Source organism: Spermophilus citellus, assembly GCF_964194105.1.
Source record: "Spermophilus citellus genome assembly, chromosome: 17".
Taxonomy (NCBI): Eukaryota; Metazoa; Chordata; class Mammalia; order Rodentia; family Sciuridae; genus Spermophilus; species Spermophilus citellus.
In genome coordinates, this window is record NC_138199.1 from 25,776,780 (window position 1) to 25,795,474 (window position 18,695).

Below are 18,695 nucleotides of genomic sequence, written 5' to 3' on the forward strand. Positions count from 1 at the left end.
CACCCTTACTAGTCTCTTCACAGCAAGATGATCTTGGTTTTCCTTAGTAAGTTATAATCATATGTGGTATTTGTAAGTGAATGTTGGCCATATTGGGTTGCGTCTCTTAAGTTGTTTTTTCTAGAGTATGAGATTATTGCTTGGGCTTTATTTCATAGTTGAAGTTGACTAACTTTGCACTTTACTTTTTTTTTTTAATAGGAACTCCATGAGGGCAGATAGTATATCCACGAGCAATATAAAAAACAGAATTGGTAACAAATTGCCTCCTGAGAAATTTGCAGATGTCCGACACCTGTTAGATGAAAAACGCCAGCACTCCCGTCCACGGCCACCAGTTAGCAGTACTAAATCAGGTATCTTTCTTCGTTTATGTTCCTGGGCTTCATTCTGAGCTCCAGAGAGCAAACTGGGGCAAGGATAGGTTTTTTGATAAAACTTTGCTGTTTTGAACTGATATAAATTTCTGTTCATCATGTCAAAATTTTGGTTTTATATTGGAATTTCAGGACATGAAAAATAATTGGACTTTGGCAAAACTAGCTTTTAATATTTTTGTCCAAAATAATTATTTTACTCTTTATGTCATTGGTATACATTGTATGCAAGAATAGTAGAAATTAAATTGGGTAGTTTTATAAATGGTTAAGAGTTTAAACTAGACCATTTATGCATGCATTCATATAGCAGGTATGCAGTTGTGCTTGCTGTCAGGCCTGGGTTAGAAGCTGGCATGTAAGAAATCTTTGGAAAGACTACAAAACCATCATAGATCTACTGGGAGAATTGTGGAAGGCTTCTTAGAGGAAATGGTTTATGTGTTCTAGAAAGATAACTTGAGGGTGGAGTAGGGTGGGTTAGAGAGTTAAGTAAATAATGAGAACCTGAACTAGGTCAGGGACAGCGGAGACAGAAACGGTGAGAACATCCTATTCTCAGTCTTGGGAAGGAAGACTTGGTGCTGGGAAGTAAGGGGGAAAAGGCAGAGAAACATAGAAGGGGCTCAGCCTGAGTGATCAGGGAGATAAATGGGTGCCTCTCTCTCTGGGAGCAGTTTAAGTAAAATGGGCAAGAGCCCCAGCACAAGGCTTTTGCTAATGAATGTCACTAGTGTTGTTGCTAGTGTTGTTGTTAGGGGGAACCAGTTCAAATAGCTTTGTGAGGAGGGGTAAGAGGAAAAACAAACATATTTGGCTTGGGACATCTGGCCTTGATCCTTTGCTTTTTGCCAATCTTATTATGTTTACTGGTTAAATGAAATAAGTTTATCGAGAACAACTTATATGTTCAAAGATTGTGGCTTCTCCCCTTGGGGAACTTGGAGTTTTCTTCTTTCTTTTTTTTTTTTTTTTTTTTTTAAAGAGAGAGCTAGAGAGATAGATAGAGAATGTTAATATTTTATTTTTTACTTATCGGTGGACACAACATCTTTGTTTGTATGTGGTGCTGAGGATCGAACCCGGGCCACACGCATGCCAGGCGAGCGTGCTACTGCTTGAGCCACATCCCCAGCCCGGGAACTTGGAGTTTTCATAAGTTATTTAGTCTTGCTTGGTTCCCCCCTGCCAAAAAAAAAAGGTGTTTCTGCTTCAGAAATTTTTTTCTGAATTGAGATTCTTTTCCCGGTGATAGCACCTGCCTCTGAAATTCCCTAGCAAAATAATGTAGATTAATTATGAAGAAAAGAGTCTTTTGGAAGGTTGATTATGTCTGGTCCTATGTCCTTACTCAGGGAGATTTGGTACCAGGTCTATAAGAAATTTCAGGTTAACAGTACAAGTAATGAAACACGCACATTTGATCACTGTAGTACTTTTTTCTTTTTCCAGATATACGACAGCGGTTAGGAAAAAGACCATATTCTCCAGAAAAGGCTTTTAGTAGTAACCCAGTGGTTCGGAGAGAGCCCTCTTCAGATGTACATAGTAGGCTAGGTGTTCCCAGGCAAGATATTAAAGGCCTCTACTCTGATACTCGGGAGAAGAAATCAGGTAGGTAACCTTAAAACTGATGGGAATGGGAATTGGACAAGAGCAGAGGCAAGGAGCATCACTTGCTACAAATAAATTATTTTTCTCTTCCATTATCATCACTGTGGTCATGGTTATTGTCATCATCATCATAAGGCTAACAAGAAAGTTTAGACAGTAGAAAAGAATACATACCCCTGCTTCTTTTAGATTAGCACAGTTCTTTTTAGTTTCATGTATGTATTCCAGTCTTTGTCCATATACATATCCTATTCTTTTTAAATGGTATTTTATTGTAATCATTTTTCCATATTGTTATACTCTTCATAAATTAAACTTTTAAATGCTTTATAGAGTATCTGCACGATAAAATTCTAAACACGTATTTTTCTCTTGTTAGATTTTAATAAAGTATATTTTAAAAAATGAATGGACATATGCTGAAAATAGTTTACAGGCCCCCCTCAATTTGCAGAATGTTAGAGCTACAATTTCCTGGCAGAGTGAAGCAGCACACAGTGTGGTGAGTCTCACCCAGTCCGGGCAGGTGTGGCAGGGAATAGCCTCTCATGTGCTGGACATGGGGGCACCTGCTCCTAGCAGTAAGGATCTCCCATTCAGTCCTGACCCCTTCATTTGCAAGCAGGAGCTGCTGTAGCCAGGGAAGTGAGTTGTTTTTTTGTTTTTTTTTTTTTAAGCCTTGGCTGTACAGTGGTTCCAAGTGTTACAGACATTAATATCTCTTGCATGTCAGGGGTTTGTCAGTGCCCCTGCTTCCTCAGAACTACTCTGGATCTCAGCATTGGCTGCCAAACTAAAATGCCTTCTTACCCAAACAGGTAGCTTATGGACTCGCTTAGGATCTGCACCCAAGACCAAAGAAAAGAATATGAAAAAAGTGGATCACAGGTCACCTGGCACTGAGGAAGATGACTCGGAGCTACAAAGGGCATGGGGGGCTCTGATTAAGGAGAAAGAACAGTCTCGCCAAAAGAAGAGCCGGTTAGATAACTTACCATCTCTCCAGATTGAAGTTAGTCGGGAAAGCAGCTCTGGTTCAGAGGCAGAGTCTTGATGCCCCCAGGGCCTTGCAGCTGCCTAAAGCCTGACATTCTTGCACAGGGTAGGGTGAGCATAGGAACCTGCCCTGCAGGAGTTGGCGCCCCCCCTGCTCCTACTCATACAGTCACCCTCAGCTCTTGCTGTTTCAGCAAGTTTTCTTAAGAATGTGACAAGTTTTGAAGGGCATCTCTCTTTTGCTGCAGTTATAGTTTTGGGCCCTCAATTCTTTCCCCACTACCCCACAAGCTTTACCCTTTGAGAAAAAGGCAGCCCTGCAGATTTTGTAGAAGTTTTTCTTAATATTTTTAACATTGTGTCTTTTAAAAAGAAATGTTTTACACAGTTCATCCAAAGAGCAGAGAACTGAACTTCTCACTATTGCCTTGGCCCTGACAGCTGTTACCAGCACCCTTTTCCCAAGAAAAGTCAATTCCCAGGTGCTTATTGGACAGCCTCCGAGGGGGAAGATGAGGGAAACTGCCAGCTCACCCTTCCAGGACCGTAATGTGGGGGTCGAATCTCGTGGACCTGACCTCAGAGGTACACCAGTGCCGCCCAGGTAGATAAGAGACGCAGCATCAATCGCGCTTCTGTTCCTCCCTTGGGAATTTCTGTTAGAGGCCTCTTACTGGCTGTCAGCTTGATGTGAAGATAAAGTTCAGTGCTGTGGGATTTTTAGGAACAAAAAACTGTGACTTCTGGATTTGGGGTTGATTTTTGTGCTAGGGGTGGGGTCATGGGTTAACGTTGAACAATTTTTTAAGTCTGTATTATGTTTTAAAAATATTAATGATTTAAAAGTTTAAATTTTTAATTTTTATATGTGGAAGTTTCTCCTGTTGGCTACAGGGAAGTTCAAGTGGTGTCTTCTTTGTGCTGTTAAATATATATTATATACTTTAGAAGAAGACAAAGAGAGGAGTCTCATTATTTTTAAATGATCCTAAGTGTATGGTCTGTTTTTTGTACATAGAATTTAACTTGCTTTTTGGCCACTGTAGAAAAAAAAATCCATCCATCTGAGATGGGATCTTGTTTATTATCACTTTAGAAGTGAAACATTGATAATTTATTCTTTCTGTCTCTAAGTTGTGGCTGAAGACTTCTTGAAAACTGGCAAATGAGATAATAGTTTCAGAAATTTTTAGTTTATTTTTTAGCTCCTTTCAGATTATTTTACCATAAAAAGGAGGTAGATTATTTTGTCTTCCTGTCTGATTTTTATGTTGAAGTATTTAATACCATATTCTTCTACAGACTTAAAAGTTGCATTTCACTTCACTTCATTAGAACTTGGGAGTTAAAGAGATAGTTAGTAGTAAGGCTTTAATCCTTTTTGTGATGCTACAGTTCTTCACTTGCCCGGATTGTTCCAAACCCAGTGCAACCCTGGATCCTGGAGATCTTGTGGCTGAGTTGATGTCATATTGGTAGTTGATTACACTGTGATGCTAATAAATGCAGAACAGTGTTGTTAATAAAGAGAGTAAAGGCTGTGAGTCTTGAGGGCTGTAATGAAAACTGTATTGTACTATATTTTGTTGGTTAATCTGCTTTTTTTCCTCCCTTTAGAAAGATGAGCTCATATAACCAAGGCATATTTCGGCTTCCTAGGATTCTAGGAAAGAGGTGGTTCTGACTTCTTTGCCAGTGGAGACAGGCCTCTGTGATTTCCCAGCTCAACTCTACATGCCTTGTGAAGTACTCAGCTCAGAGCCAGGTTCTTAGGAAGAGGATTTCAGGGTTTGGGGGATTGGTAGAGTTAGAAGTGCAAGGCCTGTGAGTCAGATAACCTGTGTGCCAACTGCTGGCTCTGCTCCATGGATCTGGGCCTTAATTTTACACCTAGCAAATGAATGAGCCTCTGGCTTTGTTGGAGCATCTCAGTGGTGTTTTACTCTTCCCAAAGCTGCCTTTGCAGTGGACTATTCAGTACTGCTTTGTGTTGTAGGTGGCCAAAGGGTCAAAGAAACAATGGCAGCATGAGGTTGTGGATAGGGACTTATCCCTATCCTATCATAGTCTCTGGTTCTACTGATGGATTAATGATATCCTTGTGGTTTCCTAACTGACATGGTCTCTATAGGGTTTAGAAAATTCCCCTTCAGAGACTTTCCTTTTTTTGTTTCCCAATAGGAGTTCAACTCATCTGCTCTATGGCTTTTTAGAACTCTTTAATCTCCTAAATTTACTGGCTTTTCTGCCTCTCTCACTCTACAGCCACTCAGGTCTTGCAGTGTCCCAAGTGTGCCGTGGATGCTCAGCCCTATCTTTGGAGCTTTGGAGTGAGAGGAATGGGTCTGGTGCACCTCTGTGATCACAGAGACTCTGGAGGCTAAGGCAGGAGATCCCTAGTTTGAGGCCATCCGTAGCAACTTAGTGAGACCCTGACTCAAAATAAGAAAATGGTGCCAGGGATGTAGCTCAGCAGTAAATATTCCCTGGATTCAATCCTTAGTGTTGGGGAAAATAAACAAAAACAAAAACGGGCAGGACACTGGAGACAGATTGGCAAGCACTCTGGCATGTTTTTCTCTGGGGCACTCTCTGTACATGAAGGCAGTAGGGCTACATGCTTTTTGTATTCCTCTTAGTCCTTACATGTAGGATATTTTAAATACAATTTTGCTGCTTGATAATGACTGCAGATACCTCATTTCAGTTTACCACCCTCCCTCATGGGAGAAGTACTAGGTACCCATGAGAATTTTAAGAGCCCGCCACGAGATGTAAACTATCCTCCCCTGCCACCTGCTCCTCCCAGTCTATTTCTATAAATCTGGTCTCCTTGTTTCACTGTGTATTCCATTCCCTCTTCCTTGGCCTCTGCCTTACTGTCCCTCTCCATTCTGCACACTGCAGCTGGGGTAGACATGTGTTATTGGCAGCTTAGTTGAGATATGATATGCATAGCATATGATTCACTCAGTTACAGTGTATATATACCTCAGTGTGTAGCCATCAGCATAATAAATTTTAGAACATTTCATCACCAAAAAAGAAATGCTGTACTTCTTAGTAGTCATTCCCATTTTTTTCCCTTTCCTAGCCCCTGGCAACTGCTAATCTATCTTTCTTTATGGATTTGCCTATTCTGGACATTTTTGTATAAATGGAGTCATATATTCTTTTGCTTATCATATTTTCAAGGTTATCCATGTTGCACTATATCAGCACTTCATTTTTTTAAATTGATAAATGATATTTCATTGTATGGATATACTACATTTTATTTATCCATTCATCAGTAAATGTACATTTGGGTTGTCTCCACTTTTTGGCTATTATGAATAGGTTTCTATGAACATTCATGTATAGGTTTTTTCATGGATATAAGTTTTCATTATTCTTGGGTTTTTACTTTGGAGTGGAATTGCTGGTCATATGATAACTTTCTTTAATTTTTTGAGGAACTTCCAGGCTGTTTTCCTAAGTAGCTGTGTCTTTTCCTTTCTTACCAGCAATGTATATGGGTTCCAGTTACCCCCACATCTTTGCCAACACTTTGTATTTTCCAATATGAAATGTTGTCTCATTGGTTTTAATTTTCATTTTCCTAATGACCAATCATATTGGGCAATTTTTCATGTGCTTCAGGATGAACTTTTTTTGTGGGGAGGAATACTGGGGATTGGACCCAGGAAGGCTCTACCTCTGAGCTGCATTCCCAGCCCTTTTTTTAAATTTGAATACAAGGTCTTGCTAAATTGAGGCTGCTCTCAAACTTTTGATCCTCCTGCCTCATTCTCCTAAGTCGCTGGGATTACAGACATGTACCACTGCACCCTACGTGGAATGAACTTTCTTAAATATAAATCTGATCCTGTGTTTCCTCTGCTTGAAATCTTTCTAGAGCTTCACCATTACTTTTGGAATAAATTCTTGTCCTTTGATAGCTTATAAAGCTGGTCAAGATCTAGCCTCTGGCATTATTTCTGTCCTGTTCTCCCCATTCTCCCCTGCCTTCTGCTTACTAATTCTCTGGATCCCTCTTGATCTCACCAGCCTTCCAGACTCTGCAGTTTGCCCTCCTACCCCATAACATGTTTACCCCCATTTTCTCCTCCTCCTGCCTCAGCCTTGCCTTCTTTATTCCCCTTATTCTTGAGGTCTTAGGGGCTCTTACAGGAAGTAGCCTAAATTTCCACAGCCAAAGTACAGGCTCTTTCTGTGTGTCCCATGATATTGCCACAAAGGAGTTGTAGCTGAGTCCAGGGTTAGGTTATAGTCAGCACCTAAGCTGCATGTGGTGGTGCACACTTATAATCTCAGCAATTCATTTTGAGGGTCTGAGCCAGGAGGATGATGAGTTTGAGGCCAGCCTTAGCAGTTTAGCGAGACCCTGTCTTAAAATAAATCAAGGGGACTGGGGATGTAGTTTAGTGGTAAAGTGCCCCTAGGTTTAATCCCAGTACTAAAAAAAAGAAAGGAAAAAATCATCAGCATCTAAGATCATAAGTGAATATAATCGAAATTCCAAGGCAAGTGCCACATTGAAGAACACTATCACAAGGTCCCTTGCAGCTTGCAGTCAGTTTTGTCTGTATGGGAAGAGATACACTGTTCCTTTGGTTGAGTAACATTTGAAGTAGTTGACCTACAGTTAGAGCCATGTTATACAAACTCACTGATATTTAGGTGTTAGAATCACACTAAGTGAGAAGGTCACTTTTGAGGAGCTTGAAACTTTGGCAGGCCACAGAGGCAAAAACTTGCCCAGGCAGTACTGCATGTTTAGGCTTACTAAGGGAAGGAGAGAAAGATGGAATGGCCAAGCCACTTGAAATTGTTTTTCTTTCTTCTTGTCTTATTTTGGGGGAGGGGTACCAGGGATTGAACTCAGGGGCACTCGGCCACAGAGCCACATCCCTAGCCCTATTTTGTATTTATTTAGAGACAAAGTCTCCATAAGTTGCTTAGTGCCTCACTTTTCCTGAGGCTGGCTTTGAACTCACAATCCCCCTGCCTCAGCCTCCCAAGCCGCTGGGATTACAGGAGTGTGCCACAGCGCCTGGCTTCTCCTTGTCTTTTTTTTTTTTTTTTTAACTTTATTTTTCGGATAAATACTATTGTGTTAACTAAGTGAAAAGTGTACGTATAATGCAAAATCACTACTGCCCCAATTCAGCACCCTTATACACTGGACTGTAATTTCCTATTCTTAGTTTGTCTGTTTTGCTAGACTGTAAGCTCTGTGAGAGCAGGGACCATGTCAGGCTTGTTCATCAGGGTTTACCCAGTGCCTGCCATCATGGTTGGCACCTAGCAGGTCTTCCATAAACAGCTGCATCCTTGAGGCCCATCCTCTTACAGGCTACTCACATTTCTGCCATGGATGTGCAATGCCTTATTTTCCTGTTTTGTTTTCCATCTAGCCTATAAGCTTGTAACAAAGCACATGTCTCCATGTTGTTTTCTCTGTAGCCTAGCACCAGGAGAGCCCAGAGTAAGTAGTGCTTTACAGGTGTTCAGGAAATAATTGTTATGACCCTGTCCGGATGAATCACCATTATCTGCAGTTTAGCCTATTCTAGATGAGCCCACCAGATACAAAAAGGGGAAAATTATTCAATGGTATAAGAAAAAAAGTTCTCATTACATAGACCTCAGTAAACATCAGATTTTGATGGTTGGGCTATATCTGAGCTGAAGCTTCCCCACCTCCTTAAAGAATTTGCTAGGAAATAATGCAGATAGTTCAGACTGTTTTTTAGAAAAACAATTCTGCCCTGGGATAGGAGGGAAAGGAAACTGGCGGGTGAGAAGCATGAAAGAGGGCCTGCTGAGTCAGTTTGTAGCCTCTGGTCCTGTTGGTGAGGAAAGTGACAGCCATCCAGACAGGTGACAAGAAACAGTTTATTCCAGCAGCAGAAGAAACAGTTTATTCCAGCAGCAGCTCCGTGGCCTAAAGCAACATTCCTCAAACTTATTATGCCGAGCATCCTTTAAGGTCATGATGAAATGCTAACATGCACTTTGGATTACAGTCAACAGCAAATTGTGGCTTCACAGATTAATTAACTGGTAAGAAGCAAGTTTGATGCATGAGTATTTACTTTTAAATCTATATAACAAGAAGTAAATTAGAAGTTAAGTCGTTTTTTTCTTTAAGATAAGAACTAAAAGGAGAGAGTGCTTTTTGTAATCTTGAGAACAGCACATTTGCTTCAAGGAAGATTGTGATTGCATAATTTGACCAACAATAAACATCTACTTTTCTTACATGTTTATAAAATAAAATAAATGTTAGAAGAAAAAATACTGTAATGCTTTTTTTAATTTTATTTTACCTCAAAGAAACTCTATGAGCATTTTACAGAACTTCAGTGTTTCTGGGAGATCTTAGGGAAATGCTGCCTCAAAGCCTATTTTAAATAATTGTGAGGCATTAAAGTAAGATTTTGCTGTACTGTATATAAAACTCAAAAGAGTGTGGGTAATATTTGACCTACCAAAGTCACTACTCTGCTTGGGGAGTTCACTACTCATCTATTTGAGTGATTCCAGAGGCCCTTTCCAGATGCCCAGATTCTTATGTAGTTAAGACTTAGGGGTACTTCAGACTATTTATCACCTTCAACCCCGTACCAGTGTAGGTTAGTGAGGACCAAGAGGCCCCTATGTTGGCAGGAGAGAAGACATGGTCTTCCTGTTTTTCTCTTCCTAGGGTTGTTGTGGAAGTGTTTGATTTCATGATGTGTATTCCTCAGAGGGCATGTAAACAACTGGCAGCATATTTAGCTCAGGAGGACTGTCTTTTGGGGAAAGTCAAATAAGATGGTGGCTGGAGCTGGGGCTAGGACCCTAGGAACTCATTCTACCTCATAGTCAACTGGGAAAAACCAAGTAAGTTCCGTCCTCTCTGGGCCTTAGTTGCCTTGTCTTTCAGGCAACTTGGATGATCTTCAAGTTTTCTTCTGGTGCTAATGTATGTCCAGGACCCCTTGCTATACTTTCCAGGGAGCATTGGGAATTGCAAGTTAGACCGGAAGAAGGTGGGGCAAGGAAGAAGCCTGGTCCCATGCCCCAGTGCACTTTTCCTAGCCCCTCAGCTATGAAAGGATAAGAGAGTCCTCTCCCTTGCTCTCTCTGCCACTCCTCTGACTTTTAGCACATGCACATGTATGTGTGTAGACATACCATACAAATCCCACTCAGTCTTGTTTTGGGTAGGTAGCCCAGTGTATCAGTCTGCTCAGGCTGCCATGATAATATATAGACTGCATGGCTTAAACAACAAATATTTATTTTCTATTAGATCTGGAGGTTGGGAAAGTGAGCTCAGGGTGCCATCATGGTGAGGGCCTTCCTGGTTTCCTAGCTCATGGGCCTTTCCTTTGAGTGTGCATGTGACCCTTAAAATGCCACTGATTTTATTGGACTAGGACTGGGCTCCACTCTTCTCACCTCAGGTAACCTTAATTATCTCCTAAAAGACATGTCTCCAAATAGAGCTATATTCGGGGTTAGAGCTTCAGTGTATTAATTTGGAAGAGGATGCTATTCAATTTACTGCACCCAGTGGTGTAATGATGCCAATCTATATTTGTGGAATGAGCCTCCCCCCTCTTTTTGGTAATGGGGGATTAAAATCAGAGGAATTACATTCCCAGTGCTTTTTGAGACTAAGTTTTGCTAAATTGATGAGGTTAGCCTTGAATTTGAGATCCTCCTCTGACTCAGCCACTTGAGTCCCTGGGATTAAAAGCATGTACCACTGTGCTGGGCTAGTCCCTATTGTTTTGTTTTAATTTAGTTGTTGATAGACCTTTATTTTTTATTTATTTATATTTTATTTATATGCTGAGAAGTGAACCCAGTGCCTCACACATGCCAGGCAAGTGCATTACCGCTCAGCCCCAGCCCCAGCCCCATAATTCCTTTTTTTTTTTTTTTTTTGAAGTTCAAAACACGTGTATTTGAAGGCAGGAGGTTTATAATGGTTCAGTGTCCTGGTTCTGAAGGAGACAGACCTCTTTGATTTCCACTTCAGCCACTTACTAATCATGTGGCATTTGGCAAAGTACATAACTTCTCTCTGGGAGTTGGCATCCTCATCTGTGAAATTGGGGTACCCTCGGAAGAGGGCTTACCTGAAAGGCCTTGGCCCTGAGTTCAGTGCTCCCTACTGAGCATGCAGTGAGTAGTGGTGAGTACCATTGCTCTGCCCCCGACTCCCTTGCACCCTTAATAAATTTATTCTTTCAGCTTCCTAGGACTCAGAAGCTAGGTGGGTGTCTAGAACCTTTTTTTTTTTTTTTAATTGTTGATGGACCTTTATTTATTAATTTATTTTATGTGGTGCTGAGAACCGAACCCAGTGCCTCATATGTTCTAGGCAAGTGCTCTACCAACTGAGCCACAACCCCAGCCCTGTTTAGAACCTTTTCCTGTGTCTGGAGGCTAGGGACAGGCTGGGGGACCAACCCCTTCCACTTTCAAGACAGTGTGGGTCCACCTCATGCTGCATACTTCCATCCCTGGATTATTTTAAAGAGCTTTTTATTATGAAATAATTTCAGAATAATAGAGTGTCAAGGGCTACAGAACATTTTGCCACATTTTACTATTCATTCTTTCCTTCCTCATCCTCTGGGCTCCTTCTTTTTCTTTCCCTTCTCTCTGAGCCATGAACTATTTAAGAGTTATTTGCATACATCATGCCCCTTCATCCATACAGAGTTTTTTAGTGTATGTTTCCTAAGAACAAAGGCATTTCCTCACATATCCATAGCATAGTTACCAAATTCAGGAAATATGTAATCTCTGGCCTATATGAGAGCTACTTATTTCTATGTAGTTCATCCCTCAGTTTTGTCAGCTGGCCCAATAATGTACTTTAAAAAATATTTTATTTTTTTATGGTCCAGGGTCCAATTCAGCATGGAGGACTTTCCTGCCTTTAGTAATCCTCTCGTTTCCTTTAAACTGGAGAAGTTCCTTAGCCTTTTTTTGTCTTTCTTGACATTGATTTGTTTTGAAGATTACAGTCAAATTGATGTAGGATATCCTTTCAGTTGGTCCCTTAACATTCATTTAAAGTAAAATGAGTTAGGAAAACACTTTCCCTTTTCTTTTGTATAAATATGTATTTGCTGAACACACAACCTTGTATTGCATGCTGTGAGGGAGGGACAAAGCCTGGTCCCAACTTGAGGACCTTAAGTTTGGGTTTGTGGGAAAGTATTTCCATCAGGTAGGCTGAAGGGACCCCCTGTGTTCTTGTGCCTGGAGGCACTCACAAGCCTGGATACTTATATCTTGGATGGATGCAAGATGAGTCAGCATTCTAGAGGCCTACAAAGATGCAGAAAATGGCCCTGCTTCCTTTCCAGCATCAGTCATCATTACCTGGACTCCTGAGGTGCTCCAAAGATCACACTCCAAACATGAAGTTTTGTGGAAGTCTTGAATGAACTGCAGCCATGGTTTCTAGCCCTGCCTACCAAAGGATCTGCTCTGATTTGGGGATACTTCCTTTCCTTCTGGGCCAGTGCTGGGAAGAAGAGTTCCTGTGTGACTCTACTAAGTGCCACTGGAACTCAGGATGAATTGGGGAAAGAAAAGTCACTGAGCCCTGGAATGATGGGAAGGTGGGCTGCAGGTTGCAGGTCTCAACGCAACCTGTGACAAGGTTTAGCAACCTTAGGATGATCTGCATTTTGACCTGGCTAGCAGATTAGATCCTCAGACCTGAAGCTTTGTTTTTTCAGCTTTTTAGCTTCTCTGCTGGGTGATACACATGGAGGATCTAGTCAAGTATTTTGTCAGACCAAAGCAGACAGTGCAAAAACGTTTGAAGAGTCATTGAATCTTCACAAAACAGTGGCCAAACAAGGTTTCAATATGAGAAACAAAATAAAATTGATTTTCATGTAGTCATTAAGTCAACACCATTGCCTACTTTGTTAATACACTAACATTTCAAAGTACTATCTGGGCTGCAGACATTCCTATAATAGATGAGAGACAACCCTGCCTTTCTGAATTTAACTTAAGTGTTAAGTACAAGCCAGGTATAATGGCTCATGCCTGTAATCTGAGCGGTTCAGGAGGCTGAGGCAGGAAGATTTCAAAGCCAACCTCAGCAACTTAGCAAGACCCTATCTCTAAATAAAATATAAAAAAGGGCTGAGGATGTGGTTCAATGGTGAAGAACCTATGAGTTCAATTCCTGGTACCAAAAAAGAAAAAGAATAAGTACAATATAAAATTCAATCCCTGGGTTGCTCTGATGACATTTTAAGGGCTCAGTAGCCACATGTAGCCGATGGCTACCGAGTTGAACAGTGCAGTTCAGAGCAGTTCCACCTCTGCACAGAGTTAAGTTGGACTGTGCTCCCTGCTCTTCCTGAAGCTTGAGCTGTGGTGTGGAGAGGCCTCCTTCCCTGATAGACTTTCACAGGGGCAAATTTGACAAAAGGTGAAATTGGCCCTTAAATATGATTGGAAGCTATTAGTAATTTGGTTTCTGGAAGGCTGGGATGGGTCAGAGGTGTACTGACTAGTCGGGTAGGTGTGCTAGACTGACAGCCGAGAGCCCTGTGAAACTAGTTTTAGTATCAGGGTGACTTAGCCAGATTTAAAAAAAAAAAAACATTCTAGGCAATTGGATGGAGCAGTGGTGTCAGCTGGTGCATGGGGTCTTTCTCCTCACCTGGTCCCTTGTAGCCCCAGCCCTTGAGTGCAGGGGCAGGCACAGGAGCCCAGTTTCTAACAGTGGGGGCACTTCCTTGGGGAGGGGAATCCCTATCCCAGTTGCCGAGGCAACTGCCACCAAAGACCCTGGGCTGGGAGCTGAGCTGAGCTGTTTGGTGGTAGATTTTGAGGCAGGACAGGCTGGGAACTCATGTGGATGATACAGACAACAGACAATGGACTGGATTGTTATTGCTCCTGCTCCTCCTCTGCCAAGAACATCCAGAACCACTACCCCAGTCAAACCTCTGCTCACCATTCCAAGAAAGTGGGGTGTAAGCGTGAGTGAGGGAGTGGGAGGACAGTTGTCTCTAAGCTCCTGGGACCCAGCCCACAGCTGCTGAGGAAACCATACGGCTGACTGCACACGCGGGAGTGACTGTGGCTCTTTGTAAGTGCCTATCTGCCTGTGGGTCCTTGCCTCTGTGTGTGCACCTCTGTCCCCGCCTCCCAGCCTCAGCTAAGGAGGGGAAGCTGCGTGCCTGGCCTGGCCCATCTCTAGCTCCCTACTCAACTGCTCAGCTTGAACGCACCTGCCTCTGCTCCAGCTAGGATGTGGCTCTTCCACGCTCTGCTCTGCATGACCAGTAAGTCAGTCTCACCCCATGCCTCAGCTCCAGCTTGATGTCTACAGCATGTAGCCTTTTGTTTGGGGGCTCAGGGCCAGTGTTAGAGAAAGCAGGAGTTTCCTCAGGGATGCGCTCTCACTTGATGGGTCAAATCTCCAGGCTTGTTGAGAAGGACCTATGGTGCTCTGCTTCGACCATGTTGATAGCTTGTGGCTCTGGATTCCAGCGTTCTGCCACCCAGTTCCATCTCCAGCCAGTCTCCTCTTTCCAGGGCACCCACTCAGGGCAGGTCCTTAGGTCTTTGCCAGGTTAGTTGATCAAAGGGCAAAAGCCCAGCTCCACCCAGCCGAGCACCCTAATGTTACAGAGCAAAGCTTTTGCTGTTGAAGGTGAGGACCCCATGGGAATATAAGCACCAAGAGACTGGGGTGAGTATGTTAGGAAGCAAGAGACTGCTTCCTGTTCCTGTGGTGTGTGGGTGGTGGTAGGGAGGCACTTCTGCTACTTGGGGGTCCCATTCTGGTCTTTAAATTCCTCACAGTCTGGTTGTGCTTGTGTGCACCCATAGTCCTAGCTCACTGGCTAGCCTGACCTTTTTTAGGGAGAATGTAGGCTCCTAGGGGCCTTTATACTTCTTTTAGGATTACTTGAGCCCAGGAGTTCAAAGCCAGCCAGACCATGTCTCTAAAAACAATAAAACCTCTCAAGAAAGATACTTTAGGCAAGCCAAGTCCTGAGTCTGCCCACGAGTCCCTGGGGATAGGACAGCACGGTCAGGGAGCCCTTGGAGGCTGTTTAGATAAGACAAGTGATTCTCACTAGTGGTCCGGCAGACCTGGGATCTTCCCTTGGTCGAAAGCTTGGCAGAAAAATTAGGTGGATGGTAATGCAAAGGCTCCTAGGAGCCTGCATTCTCCCTGGAACAGGCCAGGCCAACCAGTGAATGCCAGTGTCTGAAAGCTAAGTTGATGCTTAGAGCTTAGAGGATTAACATCCTCCATGGGCCAGATCACCCAAGAAACAGACCAGAGCATGCTCTGCTTTGCTGTAGCACCAGCAAACATACATTTGGAACAAATTTTTTTTAGATATTTTTTTAGTTGTTAGTGTACCTTTATTTTGTTTATGTGTGGTGCTGAGATTCAAACCCAGTATCTCACACATGTTAGACAAGTGCTCTACCATTGAGCTATAGCCCCAGCCCCATTTTGGAACAAATTTCGATATTTGATGTTTCAAAGCATCAGAGTAGTCATTATGGAAAGATCAAACCTTTGTTGAACTTCCTTTTTCTTTTTCTTTTTAATATTATTTTAGTTGTAGATGGACACAATACCTTTATTTATTTATATATTTTCATGTGGTGCTGAGCATTGAACCCAGTGCCTCATACTTAGGAGGCAAGCGCTCTGCCACTGAGCCACAATCCCAGCCCAAACTGCCTTTTTCGTATTGCATGGTTTAGACTTGTCTTTATTTTTGTTATATAAGGGGTATGGAACAGATTTACCTTTCTTATGGCTTTGATGCTCCATCACCAAGAATATCTGGAGATATTTAGACTAGACTCTGGTTCACCTTCATCTAGTATGGAGGACGTGATGAAGGCCCAGAACAGGACAGTGACTATCCAGGGTAGCAAGAAACACCAATGAGACAGGGCTCAAGCCCAAGCCCCAGTAGTCTCTGAGCTCCAGAATATTCCCATAGCCTGGGATGCTAACCCTGACATCTTCACTCTGGGCTCCTGATCATCTGTCTCCTGTTGCTCCTTAAGACAACCACTGTCACTTAAGAATCTTCACCAACAGGTACCATTTGTCAAACCCCTTCTGAGGCCTAGGCACGTCCCACATTGGTGGACAGCAGAGAACAAGAGAAGACTGGCAGCACTAAGACCTCTTAGCCTACAGCTTATCTACACTGTGGGACTGGTGAGAGCAAGGCTCCAGCCACTCAGTCTGAGTGGGATAAATGATGCTGTGACAGTCCTGCTATATGCTATGAGGCCCTGAGATCTGGGGATAAACAAGTCTTGGGGGGCTTCCCAGAGAAGGCGAGACTGGTTCTGAGAGTCTTGATGGCTGGAAAGAATCTGGAGAGGAAGCAGGGAGGTACCAGGGAGGATGGGAAGAACCCCTCAGGCCATGACTTCAGGCCCACCCCAAAATTCTGTGCCTGGCTGGCTTGGGCTGAAGCAAATCCAGAACTATTTCTGGCCTGGCTCTGACCTTCTACCCTTTCCAGGCCACCTGCTGTGGCAATGTCCTCTTCTAGTCACTCTTGGGAGCAGATGAGATAAATTATCTAAAGGTTTGGAAAGAGGCACAAATAAACAGACACCCTGAAACCTGGAGCCACTCACACCTGAGTCCCCAGCCCCAGCATGCCCTGCTTCCATGTGGCCCCCCGAAGTCCCTAGGTCACTCCTCAGCCCTTACTCATTCTGTGGCCACAGCAACTCACTTCTCCCTCCAAGGTCTCAGAACTTAAGTCTACTTCCCTCATGGTGTGAAGAAGGAACTGTGCTATTGACCTATGAAACCCTGGGGGTGAAGAAAAAGGAACCAGAGTCTAGGGCCTGCTCTGGTCTGACACCAGCTCAGGCTGAGGCTTGTGGCTCTGCCCAGGGGGCAGAGGGGGCAGACCTGGCTCTGCCTGGCATAGCCCTGCATCTGTGTACAAGTTGGTGAGAGAGAGCTGGGGATATAGCTCAGTTGATAGAGTGCTTGCCTTGCATACACAAAGTCCTGGGTTCAATCCCTAGGACAAAAACAAAAACAAGTGTGTGAGAGAAAGCCTTGGTCCTCATGGAGAACTGTGGTTTCAGCTGGCCCTGGAGGCTGGGGAGGTCATTAGCAAGTAGTCTGGTAAAAACAAGGGGCTTTCTGGTTTGGGAAAAGACCAGGGATGGAAACCTGGGTGTGTGGAAGATGGAGGGTGAGGTTTGCGTGGGACCAGAAGACTGTGTGTTCTTGTGTTGTCTGTCCTACTCCAAGATCAGAACATCTTGGACCTGGTGATAAGGGAATTGTTCCTCTCCTATGTAATGAAAAGATAGCACACACAATAACCTCTCTAGCCCCATCAGAAGACCTAACAAGGGTGCCCCCAGGACTTGATGGGGAAGGGTCAGGCCATTTCAGGTGTGGGAGTGAGGATAGCCCAAGCCAAGAAGAGCCAGGCATGGTGACCAGTGACTATGGAGGCTAAAGCAGGAGGACTACCTTATCAATGTTGCAAGACCTTGTCAAAAAATAAGGGCCTGGAGCAGTGGCACATGCCTGTAATCCCAGCAGTTTGGGAGCCTGAGGCAGGAAGATTGAGAGTTCAAAGCCAGCCTCAGCAACATAATGAGGCACTTACCAACTCAGCCAAGATCCTGTCTCTAAATAAAATGTTAAAAAGGGTGGGGGATGTGGTTCAGTGAGTGGTTAAGTACCCATGTACCCAAAATAATTTTCTTAAATAAATAAAAAGGGATAGAGGTAGAGCACCCCAGGTTCAATCCTCAGTATTGTGGGGGTGGAATGAAAGAAAGAAAGAAAAGAAAAATGTCAGAGAAGGGCAGTGCTTTAGGAGCACCAGGTGGAGTATGGGCCCTGTGGAGCCCTCTGGGAAATTGGCTTGGTATGTGAGGTATGTATGGAGTGTCTTTGGTACATATGGGGAATGTATGGGATGTATATAACATATATGTTGTGTATGGGCTATGCATGATGTGTACAGAGTGTATACAGGGAATGTATGGGGTGTATACGTGTGTGTGAGGTGTATGAGGGCCAGATAGTGCGTGGGGGGGTATAGGAATGTTATGAGGTATGTGTGCTGTGTGTGGAATACATATTGTGTATGGGGTATATATGTTGTAGATGGGGTATATAGGGTGCAGGTAATGAGTATAGGGTATGTGTGAATGTATAGATGTGTGGGGGATATATAGGAAAGCATATATGGTGTGTGGGTGGTGTTTGGGGCATATGAGGTGTAGGGGTTGTATGGGAATGTATATGGGGTATAAGGATATATATGAAGTGTATCTGCTGTATGTATATTGGGTGTGTATAGGGTAGGGTGTGTGTGTGGTATGCATGGGGTATGTTTTACTGTATATGGGGTATATATGGGTATGTGTGTGTGCATTGGTGTACATGGGTGTGTAGGGTTTGTATGGTGTATGGGGTATATGGGGCTCATGGGGACACACAGGCAGCCAGTCCTGAGAGGTCCATGGTGATGGGGGTAAGGAGTATGGAGGGCCCAGCATGCTAGGCTGAGAAAGTTTGGACTTCACTGGAAAGGGAATAGGAAGCCATGGAAGGCCTCAAGCAGGGTAGTGACAGTGTCACCTTGCTTCAGTCTGTCTTTGAGACACAGGGACACATCGACAGACTTG

At 43.4% G+C, this 18,695-nt stretch overlaps 2 protein-coding genes across 2 annotated transcripts in view; both read left to right on the forward strand.

The window, feature by feature from the left end:
* Positions 1 to 3,566, forward strand: part of NCBP3 (nuclear cap binding subunit 3) — a 29,244-nt gene extending 25,678 nt beyond the window's left edge. Inside the window, exons 11-14 of the mRNA XM_081272906.1 lie at positions 202 to 356; positions 1,830 to 1,991; positions 2,810 to 2,972; positions 3,429 to 3,566. Coding sequence (XP_081129032.1) covers positions 202 to 356; positions 1,830 to 1,991; positions 2,810 to 2,972; positions 3,429 to 3,537 — 589 coding nt within the window. The 3' untranslated portion in view covers positions 3,538 to 3,566. The remainder of the gene's footprint in view (positions 1 to 201; positions 357 to 1,829; positions 1,992 to 2,809; positions 2,973 to 3,428) is intronic.
* ITGAE (integrin subunit alpha E) overlaps positions 3,454 to 18,695 on the forward strand; it is a gene marked incomplete at its 3' end in the record, with an annotated part of 69,028 nt that continues 53,786 nt past the window's right edge. The window contains exon 1 of the mRNA XM_081272889.1: positions 3,454 to 3,591. Coding sequence (XP_081129015.1) covers positions 3,537 to 3,591 — 55 coding nt within the window. The 5' untranslated portion in view covers positions 3,454 to 3,536. The remainder of the gene's footprint in view (positions 3,592 to 18,695) is intronic.